The 20670-nt window shown below is 37.6% G+C and overlaps 1 protein-coding gene across 3 annotated transcripts in view; it reads left to right on the top strand.

The window, feature by feature from the left end:
- Positions 1-422: 422 nt before the first annotated feature.
- LOC126092509 (carboxypeptidase Q-like) overlaps positions 423-20670 on the top strand; it is a 92055-nt gene continuing 71807 nt past the window's right edge. For 2 of the 3 annotated variants that reach the window (XM_049908152.1, XM_049908139.1), the window contains exons 1-3: positions 424-1172; positions 3046-3196; positions 15097-15346. In XM_049908152.1, the coding sequence (XP_049764109.1) occupies positions 733-1172; positions 3046-3196; positions 15097-15346 (841 nt within the window). In that variant the 5' untranslated portion in view covers positions 424-732. Of the gene's footprint in view, positions 1173-3045; positions 3197-15096; positions 15347-20670 lie in introns of all 3 variants that reach the window. The other variant, XM_049908145.1, reaches the window with a different exon arrangement.

Below are 20670 nucleotides of genomic sequence, written 5' to 3'. Positions count from 1 at the left end.
GAAGAAACCCTAATAACTGTTACAATGGGACGTACCCTACACCAAGCACTTCTCAGTGGTTTTGCAGAGTGTAGATGTAGACGCAGATTTATTGGAGTCGAGCGCGTAGCTCTGAATTGTAAACTGTCTAATTTAGCAAGGAGTACTTGTACACATGCTTCGTAAAATACAAAGGTACAGACAATTTTTCCGTTTACGGGCACAATATTAACATAATATTCATGAGGAAAGAACAGCAATTACGCTGTTTCTTATAATGTTTCCTTTATCTGCAATATTGGCAACATCTGGTGACAAAGGGGATTGTTTATTGTGCAGACTGTTTAAGATTCTAAAGCAAACAGGTGATTATTAGTATTCTGAATTTCAGGTTTTCAAACCTGTTTCTCGTTTCATTTCACTTATCGATATTACTAAAAAACTCGAGTGCCGCGGTTCTGCGACGCTTGTGATTGGGCCAGTATGTTCCAAATTCGGACGCGGGAATATTAAGCTGTGTTTCAGCGCTTGTGCGTAGATAACGAGGAGACACTGAATGAGATTACGCGTAATATTTGACAGTGCTTCGGTAGTTTTATCTACCAGCATAGTACGAAGTCTTCCATCGGCTAAAGACGGAAGTGTTTTTCCGCTGCGTGATTGTACATAACCCCACAATTTGTTTAAAGTATCAGAAGTTTAGGGGTCAGATACTATCATGGACTAACTTAATATTAGTCTCAGGGTGTTTGCATGGGCGCTGTTCATATAATCATGTCTCCGCCGTGTAACCGATTTAGTCCGAAGCACGTACTGGCGGTAGACGTTACGCGCAAGATGATGATGTATATTTTATTTTTCATCATTATTGCATTTTCTTGCGCTGTCGACTGTTCAGTGCTAGATAATGAAGTGCGTGATACCAACGACGTAACATGTGCTGTCCCAGAAACACTGCGACAGGAGATAAAGAATTATGAACCTGTTGTGAATAAAATAATTGATAGTATCGTGTATGGAAGATTTCGGGGTAGAACGTGGAGAACACTGGCGTATTTCGTTGACAAATTTGGAAGTAGAATAGCGGGTTCTGAAAATCTAGAAAATGCAATTGACTTCATGCTAAACCAGTCCTCACAATTTGGTTTAGAAAATGTACATGGTGAAGAAGCTGTTGTTCCTCACTGGGTCAGGTGAGTACAGAAGTACTGCCTACAGTTACAGTATATGCAATGTGTTTTAGATCTTCTTTTATGTGTTACCTCTATGATTTTTTTTTTTGTGTTACTTTAACCAGTATATACTGTTCTGTACTACAGTGCTAGAAAACAAGGAAGTGTTAGCACAGTGGACCAAGCTTGAATGTTTCTGCACACAGTTTGTGATAGATAAATGTACCGTAGAAGAATTTCTATATTTGTGTTGCGTAAAAAGTAGTGAGTAGCAATTGCTAACTCAATCTGTATAGCTTGTTTTCATTGGGGGGAAAAATAATTTATGGTGATGTTTAGAGTACAAATAGATGTACACATTAATTTGCAATGTGAATGTAAAATGACTTGTTCCACATCATGACGCTTTATCGTGCAAAATATTCCATGGAACTTGAAAGTAACTAACTAAACAATATGTTGTATATTTTTTGAGTAGCCTTGCTTCTGTGTGATACTTGTACTGGTACTGTGTATGGTGTATTTATTTCCTGTCAGCAATTTTTGCAGTGGGAAGAACTGAATAATTCCAAAAGCTACAGATTCATTTATTGTCATTTTATGTATCTGTTGGTCGACAGAGTCCAGTTTTTAGCATTTAGTGCACATTAGTCTTCTTCTTTCTCACAAGTGTTTATACTGTGCAGTGTCAAGTTTTTTGTTAAGTTAGTACGTTATTTAACTGAAATCAGTGTGCTGAAGGAAACAAATAAGAAATAGAGGAAATAGTTGTGAACTGGGTAGAGTTTTAAACTGGTGATCATTTTCAAATAACAGGCATTTCAGACTATATCATAATCTCTGTTTACTCAAGTAGAAAGTTTTTGGCACTTACAGTAGAACATTTATTTATTTTTTCTTAGGTTGTTTTACATGATATCAGACATAACAGTTTATAATAGGCAGGGTATAATGTTACTGGACTCACTAGAGTTATGCATGTATACACATTTATACATGTAACTACTCAAACAAAAAAAAAAAAAAGAAAAAAAAAGTACAAACATATATACCTTTTCACACACACATATTATGCGGTTAAATATTCATGTAAGTGATTCATCAACACAGATGTTAATCCCTTGTGTTGGATGTATTCTAACTTATTTCACATGATGTCTAGTGCTATTTCAATATTGTTTGCTAACAAGCACAACTTTCAAATACCCAGTAAAGAAAAACACACATAGCAAATGTTATATTATAACTACGTGAGATAAGTTTGCACTCTCTTGCTAAGTTTTAGTGTAATCCCACATATTTACTGGTCAGCCCTTAAGTTCATGTTTAATTGCTGTGATGTCTATGAAGTTACAGCTTATCCATGATAACTTGGTGTTTTTACTGGTGCTACCAAAAGTGAAGGAAGTTGGCACTAGTTAAAGGATTTTCATATATATCAGGGCCCTGACAACGTTAAGCTGACCCTAGATGCGAAGTATTACTGTACATATTGTTAGGATAATGGTACCAGTACTGCACAAAACAGCTGATGCTGTTTTTATCTCACCAGTCTTTTCCCTTCAGCATTATATAAACCTAGGTTAGGTTTACTCCACGTTGTTCGATATACTTTGTTGCATCTGCACACATGAAGTGAGTAAACACAAAAAATGGCTTTTTTGCTTTACTTGTTCTTCTGAACTGTTATACAAATCAAATTTCAAATTTATAGTGCATCTGAAAGTGAACCAGATGTTTAATTGCGTGGCCTGAAAGTGTTGAGGAAATCACTATAAACTTTTGTATCATTAAAAAGATATCTAACAGTTTTTATAATACACTGAAGCGTTAGTTTTTTCAATCCTGTCTCCAGTTATTTTTGAATTTCTGAAGTGTGTGTCATGTTCAATAGGGGCAATGAATCTGCTGTCTTGGTATCTCCAAGAATTCAGAAACTGCCTATGCTCGGTCTTGGTTCAAGTGTTGGGACACCACCAGAAGGAATTAAAGCAGAGGTTCTTGTTGTGACAAGTTTTGATGAACTTCAAGAGAAAGCTGCTCTGGTGAGTACCATATATCTTAATTTTTTAAAAATTTATCCCATTGCAGATGTTCATGAAACACTTCTGTATGATTTTATTCAAATAGATGTAGGGTGTGAAGTACTGTCTGGTGGAAGCTTTAATGCATGTCAATATATAAAGGTACTTTAGTTCCTTTGCAAGTATCTTAAGTCTCTGATTTGGTATGTCATTTGAAGAAAATTATCAGTTCCATCCTTTCCTGCGGGGTTGGCTCATCTGAGTGTTTAAGACTCAGAGCAATGCTTATGCTATGGGCTTTGGTGGCTCTAGGCTTCATATTTAAGACATTTAGTGGTAAGAACTAAATCACTTGTGAAAGAATCTGTCTCATACTGCAGATGATATGCTACTGTTGTCCTGTTTTCTGCATAATTGAACTGTTATTTAGTATGAACAGACATAGAAAAAGTATCTAAGGTTGTGATGCATAATACCATGTCACATAAAAAGCTCTACAACTTCTTCGTGTTAAAAGCAATTTGAATTCTTTTAGCACCACCTCAGGACTTTACTGAGGGAAACCTGCCATGCAGCCTACACTTGTTTGTACCACTTACTAGGCATACTTTATGCTAATAACTCTTGCCATTGTTTGATTTCTGCCAGTTTTACTTTGCATCCTATCTTTTTGCCGCGATATTTATTTTCCGTGAATTACATTGTGAGTAATGAATTATATTCTGAAGAAAAGAGGATATGATGAATCGTATCGGGGCTATGGAATGAAGTGATATACGTACAAGTACTTTTTTTACAAGTGCAGTTCATCAAAATGACTTAGTTATATATGTTTTAAGGATCTTCATAGAGGTGTGGTTCAATGACAGTGGGTACGGCCTACCAAAGTTCTTTAATTCACTCTTAAAACCTTTTATGTTTTTCACATGACATTTGATATGCGTGGATAGTTTATCAAATACGTGTGCATAGATTTACTCTGTTGATTCAAAACTCAACTGATTTGGTCTCAGGCCTTGCAGGTTCATTTTCAAAGGGCAGTTACACACTGCACTGAGGTGACAAAAGTCATGGTAGCAATATGCACCTATACAGATGATGGTAGTATTTCGTATATGAGGCACATCAAACTTGAATACACGAAACATTAATTCACTTTATTACATAAATGAGTAAAAGATTTACTTAACTTTGACACAGTTCTTTGCTACAGTATTGCTTTATAATTTACAACTGTCTTTGACTATGAAAGCATCACTTGATGGACTAAGTAACATACTGTCTTGAGGTACAGTGTTCAACATTTACAACAGTACAAGTTCATCTGAAACTTTAGCAATGTGTTGGTCTTAGACTATGATGTTGATCAGTGTAGCTGAGGTCATGAAGTGGGCTGAGGGTGCCGCTATACTGAGAGGGAGGGCATGTATTTTGGGGTAGAGGGAGGTCTCCCACTGATTGTTGTGTATTGCAGCGAGCCCTTGCTAATGTCTGTGATATCGATCCGCATTGCCAGCTTAGGTGTTGCACTGTGATTTCTGGACAATACCACAGCCAGCTTCTATAGTATCTTTATTGTAGGCTTCCGCTCTGCCCTATGGCTTTTTTTTTTCATTTTCCGCCGTTGTTTTCCATATTTCCCCACCAGAAGTCCCGTGTTCAGGGTAATCTGGCTTACTGGTACTCTGTCTTCTCTTGTCCTGTCTTCTTGACTGTCCTGTTAAGTTGAACACTTGGTGACATTCATACTAGAATGAGATTTTCACTCTGCAGCGGAGTGTGCGCTGATATGAAACTTCCTGGCAGATTAAAACTGTGTGCCTGACCGAGACTCGAACTCGGGACCTTTGCCTTTCGCGGGCAAGTGCTCTACCAACTGAGCTACCGAAGCACGACTCACGCCCGGTACTCACAGCTTTACTTCTGCCAGTATCTCGTCTCCTACCTTCCAAACTTTACAGAAGCTCTCCTGCGAACCTTGCAGAACTAGCACTCCTGAAAGAAAGGATATAGCGGAGACATGGCTTAGCCACAGCCTGGGGGATGTTTCCAGAATGAGATTTTCACTCTGCAGCGGAGTGTGCGCTGATATGAAACTTTTTTGACATTCATACTTCTCTCCAACCTCTTGCTCTCTATTGTTGTGCTCACTAGTGGGCCCATAAAATCCCTTTCTTACTATATTGTTATAAGAAGCTTCACAAACCACGAAAACTCTTTGCTGCTGATATCACACTGTTTTGCCTAGTAGTTCTGTCTTAGATTAAGTTTATCAAGAATAACAACAATTTAAAAGAAAAAAAATCAGAAAATAACCGCTAGTAGTGAACATGAGATCAGATACAACAGAGAACAATCAACTGGTAAAACACATATGAGCTGAGTTGTCAGACAAAAAAGTGTTAATTAGTATCAAGATAGGTGTTCCCAGTTCCTCACTTACAGGATTTTCATATCTTCTCTGATTGTTGACAGAGACATGTAGTCTAGGTAGTCAGAACCTCTTAATCCTTGAATGTGTTCCATACACAGTTGGTGGACTTCCCTCTCTTTTTGGAGCATGAAATGCGTTTGAAATCCAGTGAAGTGTCCTAGTTTTTTAATTAATTGTTTTTTGTATGATGTTTTACTCTCCATATAAATTGTATACTTCTGTGTTTTTAATGTTTTCCATTCTGTTGTGGTTGTCGTGGGTTCCTCCAAATGTATTTCTAGAAATTTCAAAGATTTTTTATTTCACCTCTTCTGATTTTGTTGATCTTTAAATCTTACAAGCATACGTTATGAGAAGTATGATAAGAGTCTTAAATATGTTTGACTTTGAACTTCTAAAGTTGATTTTTATTACATTCAGCATTGCAAAATAACACCTATTTTCTTTTTGTAGTATTAATTTTTTCTTTGAAATGGTCATCTGTAATTAATGTGGTATTTTTACTATAGATTGGGTTGAAAAAAAAATTACAGTATTATCAGCATTATTCTTTTTATATTTCGTCACTTGAAGTTTAATTTGGTTACAGAATATCACCTGTTGTTGTTGTTACGGTCTTCAGTCCTGAGACTGGTTTGATGCAGCTCTCCATGCTACTCTATCCTGTGCAAGCTTCTTCATCTCCCAGTACCTACTGCAACCTACATCCTTCTGAATCTGCTTAGTGTACTCATCTCTTGGTCTCCCCCTACGATTTTTACCCTCCACGCTGCCCTCCAATACTAAATTGGTGATCCCTTGATGCCTCAGAACATGTCCTATCTTCGCATTAATTAATACTTTTTTGTCTGTCATCTCAGTTCAGATGTCTTTTCCAGTTGCTTGTTTTCTGTTGTTTCTGAGCTTATGTTCATACTAGCTGTTATTTACTTTGTTTGATGTTTTTTCTCGTCAACTGTTGGGATTCTTTATTAATATGATATAAATTATCTATTGGAATCTTAACCTTCCACACATCCCCAGTAGATTTTCAGTCTCTTCATAATAATTAATTTCTTTTAATAAGCTTTGAGAAGAGTAAGATTTACAAATAAACTTTTTTACTTAGTTTCATTTTCTCGTTGTTGGCTGCAGTTCGTCACTTCTAGGGGTAGATTCGGAGGCTGAAATTTTTCACTTTGAGGCTTCCAGATGATTTGACAACTGTTAAGTAAGTCTGCTGTGTAATTTCTGTTTTGTTTCTTTTTTTAATATGTTACATTCTTCTGTATCAAACTGTCTTTATGATTTCCACTCCCATGAAAACAAAAATTATGTTGTTATTGCCAAACATAAAAACACGTCCAATTCCATCACAGACATGCCCACTACTCCCTCATTCTGCGATACTAACAACATTCCAAAGATTTTACAAAACAGAAAGAGTTTACAAACTTTCTTGACAAAAGAAGAATTTGCTCCAAGTTATATTCTTATTTTGTAAATAAATCCAGAAATAAATGTAATAATTAGTGTCAGATTGTGCAATTAATAATAGGAATTTTAAGTGTGCCAGGTATTTCGTAATTTCAAATGTTTCTAAAAGAAGAGTAATTTTAACTGTACATACAGAATTAATACATATCGATTGTAATGAGGTAATTTCTTTTTATACATTTCAGCCCGAAATTTAATACATTGTATACAAAATCATATGAAATTCATTTAGTTAAACAGCTGAGTTAATGTTTGCTTATATAGGAGTCGAAAATATTCCTGGTATTGACTGCTTCTGTTAAAGAAAGGTAATGCTAGAGGATGGTGTCCCTTTACACTGTCCAGAGACCTTCACTACCATTTGTTCTTGAGACATCTTTCCATTTTTTCCTTTTAGCTTCCAGTGACTCAGTCATCGTCAGCATCTTGCATAGTTTCCTGCCAGTGTCAGGGTCTGCATGGAACACACATCTCTCCATTTTCTCTGCACTTCCCATCACCTGTCTGTTGCTACTCTGATGTAGTCTTCTCCTCTCCCCCAAATGCTTTCAGGCACTCCTTTAACCCAATTGTGTCTTGGCCTTCCCCTTTATTTCTTGCCCTCCATACTCACTTAACATGCCGCTTTGAGGTACTTTCTTTATTGTATATGCCAAGCTCCTCCCATGTGATGTGGCCACTGCTCTTACAGACGTACTGCAGGTAAGCAGTGGACACTACTGCTAGGTATTGTACTTCAGGAGATTGCATGAAAACAATAGATGTCAACACAGCTTACTAGATTGTTTTCCTCCAAACCCCATGCAACCACCATGGCATCAGGGGGCAGCAAGTGCCACAAATATGCGGCGTGCATATCTTGGTAAACAGTGACTAAGTTGCAGGCATCTTTTTGCTTCTCTGAGGTCGCATGTCCATATAATGCCACAGCAATATTCCATCTGCATATGGGTGATTACGTTGTCACTCGACCACTCTGCAGCCAGTGCACTCTCTGAGCTTAATGCAGGCAGCATCTGCAACCCATCCTTTGGAGTCGTCTTGCCCTTGCTTTGACCGCCGGCTGATGGATGCTCACTGGACTTCCGCTAGCTGCTCCTAAGTATATGCTTTGCTGAACATGTGTCTCAACCGTGCATGAGCCCACAAACTCGCTGGACCCTATTGCTAATCATCCTTGGCATTCTAAGGCTCATCACCAATTAAGGCTTTCATGGACATTTTTACAGTGAGCATCTTCGAGGCAACGTTAAAGACTACCTTTTTAGTTTGTAATGAAACTGTGTGGACCACTGTCCCTAGAAAATGTGTCTACATTTCAATTGCTGCTTGTCGTAACCTTCAGCCATGGACAGAAAACTGTCCTCAAGCAGGCGTGCCCCAGGGCTCGATATTAGGACCACTTCCGTTCTTATATTTCATAAATGACATGCCTAGCAAAGTAAATACAGATACAATACTTTACGCAGATGACTCAACTGCTGTAGTCTGCTGCAAAAACACTGACGAATTAGTAAGGACCACGAAACAAACTCTACAAGAACTTGAACAATGGATAAAAGATAATGCTATGAAATTAGATTTTGAAAAAACCCAAATCATACACTTCATGACCAAACAAACTACTGAATGTATATCACAAATAGAATATTCAGGTAAAGAACTGACCACAGTTGATTCTGTAAAATTTCTTGGGATAACTTTAAATAAAAACTTGCAATGGACCAACCATGTGGACAGTTTACTGAAGAGATTAAATAGTTTAGTTTATGCAATGAGGGTACTACACAAAGTAACGGATTTAACAGTGAAGAAAACTGTATACCACGCATATTTCGTAACACTTATAAGATGTGGAATAATATTTTGGGGTGCTGAAAAGACAAACCTCCTTCGAATCTTCAAACAATAATTTTTTTTTTTTTTTTTTTTTTTTTTTTTTTTTTTTTAATCTGAGCAATGACAGGAACCAATAGTAGACATTCATGCAAACCACTATTCAAAAGCCTGGACTTTATGACAATCCCTTCCATCTTCATATATGAAATACTTCTCTTTGAACAGAAAAACTCACATCTGTTTGAAGGAAATACATTCACACATGCCTATGAAACTAAGACATAAATTGAAATACATGCTACCTTGTCACCGACTCACAGTATATGAAAATACTCCATATTACATGGCTCTGAAGATCAGAAATAAGATAAGGTCAATATTTGGGGAATCCACATTGGAGACCATTGGCACATACCTAAAAAGCAAATGTTATTATAGTCTAGAAGAATTTCTAAATGAATAAAAAGCAATGTTATAATTTAGAAGAATTTATAAATAGGAATAGGGAGTAAAGATGCAAGTACAAATGGTATACTTTCGAAGCCATATAGATACGAAGTATACACGCTCACTGTATATTCATGTTTGCCTTTACAAATGTCTGCTTGTGTCTATGTGCGGATGGATATGTGTGTGTGTGCGGGTGTATACCTGTCCTTTTTTCTCCTTAAGGTAAGTCTTTCCGTTTCCGGGATTGGAATGACTCCTTACCCTCTCCCTTAAAACCCACATCCTTTCGTCTTTCCCTCTCCTTCCCTCTTTCCTGACGAAGCAACCGTTGGTTGCGAAAGCTTGAATTTTGTGTTTGTTTGTGTGTCTATCGACCTGCCAGCACTTTCGTTCGGTAAGTCACATCATCTTTGTTTTTAGATATATTTTTCCCTCGTGGAATGTTTCCCTCTATTATATTCCTGTTTATATATAGTATTATATGGCAGTTTGTATCCCGTTCAGTACATCCATACTTCATATAGGTGTGTGAAGGCTATAGTAATGATTCAATGAGTTATGAAAAGATTTAAAATATAATGTTGTATTTTTATTATTATAAGCAATGTATGTATGACGTATTTCCTGTAGTATATAAAATACTGTAACAACTTAGGTTAAAGACTGACGAGTCACCAATGTTCTCAATCAAATGATTGTATAAAAACGTGTTATGTGACAATAAAGTATCTTATCTCTTACATGCCCAAATCATTTTAACCTTTTTCTTGTTCAGTGATGTCCCCCTCCACAGATGAGTGGTCAGCACAGCTCACTGAAATGTGGGGTATGCAAGTTTGATACCTGGTACTGCCAGAGTTTTTTCTTGGTAGGAGGACCGGAATGGGGTGCAGTCAGCCTTATGATGGCAATTGAGGAGCTACTTAACCGAGCAGTAGTGGCACCAGGTCTGCTACACCAGCAATGGCCGGGAGAGTAACGAGTTGACTGTGCTCTTCCATCCCGCATATCATTTATGCCTCTGGCTGAGAATAACATGATGAAAGGTTGGGCCCAATTGGCCCATATCTGGCCAGAATGGCAGTGAATTTTTTTCCTTCTTTTCTTATTCATATTGATTTCCCATGTGTTCACCTCCCAAACATTTTCAGTTTTCATCTTTTCCCTTTTTATTACACTTACCCAACATCTCAAAAACTTTATTTCACTTGCTTGCACCTTATTTTCATCCCCCTTTTCATGACCCAGCTTCCTGCATAGTATTATGGAAATGATAGATCAGTGGTTGTTATGTCACATTCTTACTTGTCCAAGTCATTCCTCTTACACTTCTTATGAAGTTATCAGTTGGTCTTATATATTCACTTTTCTCTTTGGCATTGCTTCCATTTTCCTTTACTATATCCCATGCTACTGTAGATTTCCTGTTTTCAACTGTTATCCATCCATTATCACGTTCATTACGGATCTGTTCTTTTTGTTTGTTATGACCATGAGCTCACACTTCTTTGCATTAAATTTTGTACAGCTTATTAACAAAAAGTTGATTGTTTCACCTAAATATACATCTGTGCTCTGCAAGCCACCTCACGGCACCACTGTCACCTCACCCTCTTCCTGTTCCAGTTGTGAATTGTCTGCAGGAAGAGCAATTGTTGGTAAGCCTCTGTGTGAGCTCAAATGTCTCCAATTTCACTGTCATGATCTTCTTGCGAGGTAGACGTAGAAAGAAGCAATATATTGGCTGACTATTCTAGGAACATACACTCAGAATTTTAACAGTAAACCATACTGTGATGCAGAACGCCTGTCTTGTGGTGTCTGCCACTGGAGTTGGCTGAGCATCTCTGTGACACTTTTGTACTTACGAAATAAACCTGTGATGGAACATACTGCTCTTCTTTGTATCTTCTCCATTTTCTCTATCAGTCCTATGTGGTATAGATCAGGGACTGATGATCAGTATTCAAGTATTGGTCAGTTGACAATTTTGCAAGCTACATCCTTTTGTGGGTGGTCTACTCTCTCTCACTCATCTCAGTCTAGTATGTGGACTTCCTCTTCATTGTTCCCCTCCCACACCATCAGAAGACAACATAGCTGTCATTTTGTCTCCTATCTGTTTTTGGGATTGCCACAAGTTCTGGAAATCAGGGAATATCAGGGAATTTCAAATGTATCAGGGAAATTAACAAAACAAAAAAAAAAAAACTGAAACATCTCAGTTTTTTGTCTCACTAGCATGAAATTGTTTGTTGACTGAGATGTCATGCATTGTTACTGGCTGGGCGCATCTGAGTACATACACTGCTTCCCTACTTTCTCATTCTTACTGCTTCTCCCCTTTCCACCCCTCACCTCAGCTTGCAGTCAGTGCTGCCACCACTATTTGCTGCTAGACTAGCAGCTGCCGTTGAGAGACAGGGCCGTGAGGAGTGGTTTGTTTTGATCTTATTCTCAGAGCTTGTTGACGCAGCGGCTGGAGACAACAGTCATGTGTGCAGGAGTTATGTCTGAGTGATTGTGTGAATGTGTGTGCACTCTCATTTTCTGACAAAGGCTATGGCCAAAAATTTAGTTGTGAGAGTGTGATTGTCTTTTCTATCTGCCTGTCTGTGGCTAAGAGATCATCTATGCTCATTAGTATTGATTCTCAGAATTTTTGCGCAAGTTACTTGTTGCGTGGGTGATCACTGCAGTCTCATTTCATCAACATGGTGTCTGTGACACGCGAATAGTTGGCCACATGAGCAGACTTCCACAATGGGCCACAAGCACAGGCCATTTCTGCAGGTATCTCTAATGAATCAGGCCTGCTGATCTGAAGCCCATAGTTTCTGACTAATGTGTGGGCCCTGCCTGTTGGATCTAGTCACACCAATCTGCCTCCAGGCCAAGTCTGTCTGTGTGCAGCGCAAGGCGGCTGATTTTCATGGTTTATCTATGAACCCAGGACTATGCTGCTCCTTGGCAGGCCAGAGGCCATGAGCGATGGATTTCAGGAATTGCAACTGTCTCACCGCAAGTACGTTATACAGTGTGGCATTTGAAAGTCACACAATACCTGTAGAATAATAGACATAACTCAGTCGGTAATAACTGACAATAATGAACATAGTGGAACTTATACATTTCTTTCAAGAGGCCTACTTTTTTCTGAGGTTATTTGTGAAAGCATTGAAGGTATTTTAAATCTGTCTTGCAACTCCAATGAATTGCAAATTTTTGTCAGCAAATGTATTTCGCTTTATTGAAATAAAATAACATCAGTGGTCTTAATGAAACATTTATACCATTTGGCTTGCTTTCTCCATCTAAAAACAGTTTGTTACAAAAGATGTTGATGTTAGTATTTAAGATTTTTGCTCACACATTTAGGAATATAGAATTCCTTACATTTTTTGTCAACTTATGTCTACTTATCCTTGAGATCTTAAAATTTGTCAGGGAAAAATGCTAAACTTGTCTGGAAATCAGGGAAATATCACGAAATTTCACTTTACTTCTGGATTATGCAAATCAATATCTTATGTAATTTATTTTCTATTGCATTTAATTCATTTGACACCAATTTTCACTTAAAATTTTTGATTAATTCCAGTGAAAGTTATCAAGTTCTTCCTCGAAGTCTGTGAAAATTATATGGCTTTTTCAAGCAAACTTTGTGTGATTTTATTTTTATGTTGATGTCTTTAGTTTTTACATCGTTATTTAATGTTAGTATGTGCTAATTTTTTTATCAGTGAGAGAGAGCATTCCATAAAATAGTTGTTTGCTGCCTTTAGTTAGCTTCCAGTTGCAAATTTTTATTGGAAGATAATCGAGACCAGTTTTTCTTTGGAAGTGCTGGATACTCGTTTAAGACAGTACAACAATTTGAAAATGTAGTTTTTGAATTATTTACCAGACTGCGGAAGCCTAACCAATTTAAGCATATATGAATGTAATCCAGAAATTAAATTTCCCATTTTTAATTTTTATTTTTTAATGAAATCATAATTACACAATAGATACAGCATTATTTGAACTATTTTTGACATCATCTCCACTAGAGCTGAGAGGTTTGTCATATTGTGAGAGCAGCTTTCATATTCTTGTGTCATAGAAGTCATCTACCTGGGAATGAAACCAGCTTGTGGCTGCCATCTTCAGCTCTTCATCATTGTGAAGGTGCAGATGGAGGACAGGAATTTCTTGAGAGAGCAAACTCGACACTGTTCACAGTAGATGATCGAACAGCTCCCAACCAAACCCCTTCAGAACAGTTGTACACTAAGCCGTACATGGCTGGGCATTGTTATGGGACAGCATAACACCTATGCTGAGCCTTCCACTTGTCTCATTTTGAATGACTTGCTACAATTTGTGGAGTGTTTTACAGTAGTGGCCAGCTTTCACTGTAGCACCTCTGGGGAGGAAGTCAGTGAACAGAATGCCCATCCTGCACCAGAAAACCACACACGTCACTTTCTGCACTGACGTGTTCTGAAGCCAGTGCATTGACTTCTGCTTGGTTCTTGGGCTGAGGTCAGCAACGTACGTCTCATTGCCCATGTTGATCCTGTCAAGGCTCTTGTTACTGCCATTATGATACTGCTGCAGAAATGTCAGTCCTGCTCCAAAGTGTTTAGGGTCAGAGTTTATGGCACACACCTGATGGCCTTTCTTTATAAGCAGGTGTGTGGTGACAGTTTCATGCAACAAGGGTGACAATATCTGCACAGAATGGCTGCTGAGATCCAAAATTGTGGAGTGGCGATGCTCCATAATGTGCTGCTGCAACAGCATTGTCATTGATGAGGGTGTCCATAGCCGTCTTCAATGTTAAAAGTTCAGCAACGTTCAGAACATTCCCTTGGCCAGCGACTTCTCATCTGTTTTTCTCATGGACCTTGCCCCAGGAACTTTACATGGCTGATAATGAATTTTGACTGAACTTCTCAGTTGGCAGAAGAGAGGATAAAAAAAGCGATTTGCAGCCACTGCTGCAGTGCTACTGACAACTGTCAAGTCGTGACCAGCCTACATATAATTATTTGTTGTTACTCTGTTGGGCATACACTGTATTTCTGGGTAAATAAATTAACTATTTTTTTTAAAAAAATAGTGAAACTTAATTTTTGGATGACCCTTATTCTGCCTGTGCTTTCACACGTTTGTCTTAGAACTTTGTAGTTTAATTTTTGTATGTAGTGCATATTGAAAAGCAAACTGCTAAAGGTTAATAAGAATCTGGGAGTCATAACTTGAAGCAGGTGACAGCAGGTGAAAGGAAGAGTAAATACTGCTAATTAAATCTATATAGGAAAGCAATGCCAAACATTCTGTAATAAATTAAAAGTAAAAATCATCCAATGGAAAAACTGAAGTACAGTATTTTGTTATCAGGACTGTCAGGAGGAAGATGGCAACCTTAACAACAAATTGTTGAATGCAGTTTAGATATGATTTGTATCTTTTTTAATTTGCCACATGTCAAACTTTAAACAAGCTAGACTTGATGGCAACTTTCTGAGATAATTTCTTGTTAGTTTTGTTTTCTCCAGCCTTTTATTCTCTGTTTACCAATGAAGCAATGTCTAGTTAAAACAATTAGCTCTTTTGTGACTTTGTGTGTGTGTGTGTGTGTGTGTGTGTGTGTGTGTGTGTGCGTGTGTGTGTGTGTTCGCGCTCCTCCCTCCTGCTACCATTCTTTGTTGACTTATAATCATACACATTGCAGGTTCCAGGAAAAATTGTTGTATTTAATGAACCCTTTAAATCTTACGGTGAAACGGTTCAGTATCGTACCCAGGGTGCAAGCAAAGCTGCTCGCCTGGGTGCTGTTGCGACATTGATTCGATCTGTTACTCCATTCTCACTGGCTACTCCTCACACTGGACAACAGGATTATGCTGACAATGTTACACACATTCCAACTGCTTGCATCACTATTGAGGATGCTGAAATGCTGCACAGAATGGCCAAGAGGGGTAAGTTAATTACTTGCATATATAATCCAGGTCTGCGTGTAGCTATCAGTAATCTTCAAATATGAAACTCAAATTTGTATACAGCAGGATACAAGCATTTCCCATCTCCATTTGAATGCATTAAAGATAAATTTAATTAGATCTATGATGTTATAGAATACAAACAATGATCAGATGAAGACATAAAAAATCTGATTACCAGTTCACAGGTCTTCAGCAGATTGACACACAGAAACATTGAAACAAACATTAATTCTCAAATCCCAGGGTCTGTTTACCTAGAAAACTGAAGTAGGATAGTTAAGGACAGCTAATATAATGAGAGCTGGGGAAATGTAACAGAAGAATGGGCAGAAAGTGGTAAGAGCTCCTTCAACTTCAGATTGAAAAAATGGATATCACCTGCTAGCTGAGGTAAGAGAGGAAGACCCTTTCCAGCTGCAGACAAAAGCAGTTTGCAACAGAATCACAAGTAGAACGATTTAGGGAGTTTGGTAATCAGGCAGAAAAAGATGAGTCACTCTGTAAGATGAGGTTTTGATTAACAGAACCCAGTATATTGGCCTGGACAGCTGGCATTCATTAGACACAAAGTTAATGCCAGGACTGCCCCAGGGAGGCGTGATAGAACCACGCCTGTTCTCTGTACACCTAAACGGTCCTTAGGTTAGCGTGGGCAGCAATCTGTGACTGCTGTTACACCGTGGTGTATGGGAACATGTCGTTGACTGCCTATAGTGGGAGCAAAGTTGACTTGGACAGAATTTCTGTGTGGTGTTTGGTTTAAATGTAGATAAATGTAAGTTAATGTTTGTGGGTAGGAGAAGCAGTCCTGTAATGTTTGAATACAGTGTTTATTGTATGCAGTGTGACTTAACCGTGTCTATATCTAAGCATAACATTACGAAGTGATATGAAATCCAACAACGCATAAGGTCAGGTGTAGGAAAGATGAAGGATGGCTTTGACTTATTGGCAAAGTTTTGTGCAAGTGTGGTACACTGGATGCTGCATACAGAACACTGGTGTGATCCATTCTTGAATACTGAATGAGTTTTTGTGATTACCATTATGTCAGCTTTTAGAAAGATATCAAAGCAATTCAGAGACATACCATTAGATTTGTTACCTGTCAGTTCAGTCAATTTGAGAGTGTTATGGAAATACTCCATGAGCTTAAATGTGAATCCTTGAAGGGAAAAAGGCAGTCATTTCATAAAACAATGTTCAGGAAGTTTAGAGCACCCATATTTGTGAAAAACTGCAGAATGGTGTTACTGCTTCTAATGTTCCTGTCAGATCAAAACTGTCAGGACAAAACAAAGGAGATTAAGGCACGCACAGAGGCATATGAATAATCATTTTTTTCCTTATTCAACATGCATATGGAGTAGTAAAGAGGACTATTAGCAGTGGTACAAAGTGCAAAATAGTTTTAGTTGTTGTCTTCAGTCTGAATGTTAGGATGATGCAGCCCTACTTTGGTTTGATGCTGATCTCCTCCACACTTCTCTATCCTATGCAAGTCTCATTAACTTCAAATAGCTATTGAAACCTACATATTTTGAACATGCTGTATTCATCCCTTAGCCTCGTAGTCTCTCTCAACAATTTTACCCCCTCCCCACACACTTCCCTTCATTAAAAAATTGCCAGCTCTTAGATGACTCAGATGATATCCTATCAACCGATCCCTTCTGTTAGTCAAGTTTTGCCATAGATTTCTTTTCTCTCAATTTGATTCAGTACCTTCTCATTAGTTATTCAACCTATCCATCTAATCTTTAGCATTCTCTTTTAGCACCACAATAATTCCTGGATACAACCAGCATTAAAAATTCTTGTGGAACTCTAAAAAGGCCAATTACTAAAATGAAAACATCCGCAATTTAGAGAATGTGTTTGGAATTTCAAGATGGTCCTTCAAGAAACTTAATTGCTAAGGCCACATTTCTGAGTAATAAGACAGTCTGATAACAAGTCAAAGCTATATGGGGAATTGTGAGTACTGAAACAGAGAAGACAGATAAAAAACAGGATATTGTTATCAAACATACAGAAGAGTCACTACTAAAAAAAGATGATTTGCAAAATTATATAAACAACTATTTCATAAATGTAGCAACTTCATTAAGTTTGAAATTCACAAATCAAGGGATAGCCAGAATCCTCAAAAGCTGCTTGCAGCATGAGGATGTATGCAATAAATGAACATGAAGTGTTAAAAGGGTTGAAACATAAAATGTTGGCATTTGTAGATGAGGTGCTGGTGTCTGTCATAATAAAGGCTGCTTCTCAAATTGCGGAGCTCTTGGCATACATTGCCAACATATTATTTAGTGAATCAATGTTTCCAGAAAGGTTGAAATTCTCAACAGTGAAGCAATTATTTAAAAATAGTGACAATATAAGATAGAAAACTGTTAGCCAATTCACTCCTTGCACCTTACTCCTAAATATAAAAAAAAATCAACAAATATATAACTGATAATAAGTTACTGAACAGTAATCAGCCTATCTTGCAGGTAGGTAAAAACATAGAAACAGCTGAGTTAATTTAGGTTATATCTGTTGTATTGTATTTGGTGCTGTTTATCATATTGGAATCCTCATGTATTCAAGGTACAGGCAAAAAGAGGTTTGAATAATATTTACGAAATTGAACACAGACTGTAGGACTGACATCACCTTACCCCCATCACAAAATTAATTTTGCATCAGAGGAAAAAAAAAAGAAGATTATGGAAATAGGAGTACCACAAGACAGTAGTCTAGGTCCCATATTATTTATTGTTTATATAAATGGCATTCACACCTCAGGTAGTGCATCAAATGTCACACCATTTGTATTTGACACTAGTGTATAATAAGAGTGCTGAAGCTATTGCTGTATATGACTACTAATAGTCCTCAAGTGTGTACACTCTTGGTTCTGTGCAAATAGGTTGACATTAAATGTAGGTAAAACAAATTGCATGTAATTTGAGAAACATTTGTCATTGGCAAATCTCAAAGTATTTGCTTTTCCCTGGAATTTAATTCCTTCTCCGAATTTTTTGTTGCTTTCCTTTGCTGCTTGCTCAGTACACAGAATAACATGGGGGATAGGCTGCAACCTGGTCTCTTTCCTTCTCAACTACTGCTATCCTTTCATCTCCTTCGACTTTAATAACTACTGTCTGGAAACTGTACAAGATGTAAATAATCTTTTGCTTCCTGTATTTTGTACCTGATACCTACATAATTTCAAAGATTGCCTTCCAGTCAACTTTGTCAAAAGCTTTCTCTCAATCTGCAAATGCTATGAACATACAACTTGTCCACGATAAGTTGATGACTGGCGTGGCAGTTGGTGATAAAGGGAGGAGGTGTGTCTTCCCACTGCATTAGGACTGTTGAGGGGAGAGGAATGGTGACGGAAAGGCAGTGTCAGCTGCTTTCCCCAGTGCTGCCACCATTACCCTTAACATAATGTGCAGTAATACTTCGTGTCTAGGGCCAGCTTAATGTTGGCAGTGCTCAGGGACAAATGAATACCTTTCATTGTAGGAAATGCTTGACACAGTGCTGTATTGTAAATTCATATTTATTCTGAACAGATGATGGTAAACCGGTAAGGAATTTACAATGCAGCACTGTGTCATGCATTTCCTATTTCCTACAATATGTTTCTGCTGTGTTGATAGTTACCTGACAATGTATTTTAATATCTGTCAACTAGTGTCAATTTTCTTCCCTTCTGACGGCATCAGTAAAATCATTGGAACAAGATGTAGGTTTGCCTGTCTTTAACTGATCTTCTAAGATAATTCGTAGGTTCAGTGTTGTCTTAAGTGTTCCTACATTTCTCTGGAATCCAAACTAATTGTTCCTGAGATCAGCTTTTATCAGTTTTTCCATTATTCTGTAAACAAATCATGTCAGTATTTTGCAGTTATGATGTATTAAACTGAACATTCAGCAATATTCACATATTTCAGTGCCTCTCATCTTTGGAATTGAAATTATTACATTCTTCTTGAAGCCTGTCTGATATTTTGCACTCCAGAAGGAATGTTTCTGTTATGGCTGGCTCTCCCAAGATCTAAATAACTGAGGTAATGTCATCTACACCAAGGGCTCATTTCCACTTACGTCTTTCAGTGCTCTGTCAAATTCATTTCATAGTATCATATCTCGTGCCTCATTTTCATCTACTTTCTTCTATTTCTGTAATATTCTCTTCAAGTTTATTCCTTTGTACAGCCTGTCTGTGTTACTTCCACCTCTCTGCTTTCCTTTATTTGCTTAGAACTGGCTTATCTGAGTTCTTGATATTTATGCAGCAGCTTCTCTTTTTCCCAAAGGTCTTATTAATTTTCTTAGAGTTGCATCTATCTTTTTCCTAGTTATGCATTCTTCTATGGCCATGCATTTGTCCTCTAGCCTTTTTTGCATAGCCTTTAGCACTTTATGACAACCTCATTTTTAGACATCCGTATTCCCTTTCACCTGCTTCATTTGTCGCATTTTCCGTCAGTTGAATTCATCGTCTCCTGTATTATACAAGTTCAACTAGACCTTGTATTTTTACTTGTCAGAGATGCTGGTGTATTTTTGGGGAGAAATGCAGCTCATAGCCAAAGCAAAGAGAGTGTAAAATGCAGAACTGCAATAACAAGAAGAGCATTTCTGAAAAAGATAAGTTTGTTCACATCAAATATAAATTTAAAAGTTAGGAACCCTTTTCTGGAAGTATTTGCCTGAAGTGTAGCCCTGTACAGAAGTGAAATATTGATGTAAACTTTTCAGACAAGAAAAGAATATAAGCTATTGATATTTAGTGCTGAAGAAGAATGCTGTAGATTAAATAGGTAGATTGAATGCCTAATGAGGAAGTACTGAATTAATTCAAGAATAAAACAACTTTATGAAACAACTTGATTAAAAGAAGGGATTTCTTATTTTATTTAGTGTATAGCACTACATGTGAAACACGCTCAAGAATACGTAAAAAATACAAAAATAAATAAGAGTTAAATATAAATGATACATTAAAAACCAGTTATTATATGCTAATGTCCAGCCTCCTCATCCAGTCAAGGCTTGATGGTGTAGTCACAAAAAGTCATTTTGGATCATCCTTTCAAATTACTATCCTCAACAATGCGCTGGATGGTCTGGCTCAGTGATCCACAATCACAGCTTGGGCTGGGCTGCCCATTTGTGCAGTTTGTACCCATACACTTTGTGTCATGTTCAGATGGAATTTATAGTCTTTCATTTATGCCGTGGGAGCTTAAAGCTCTTGGGCATGTGTAGAGGGTCTATAAGAAGTATTTCAG

This window comes from Schistocerca cancellata, chromosome 1 (genome assembly GCF_023864275.1).
Source record: "Schistocerca cancellata isolate TAMUIC-IGC-003103 chromosome 1, iqSchCanc2.1, whole genome shotgun sequence".
In the NCBI taxonomy this organism is placed as follows: domain Eukaryota; kingdom Metazoa; phylum Arthropoda; class Insecta; order Orthoptera; family Acrididae; genus Schistocerca; species Schistocerca cancellata.
Note: the sequence above shows the minus strand (reverse complement) of the source record. Positions and strands in the feature narration are given on the sequence as shown.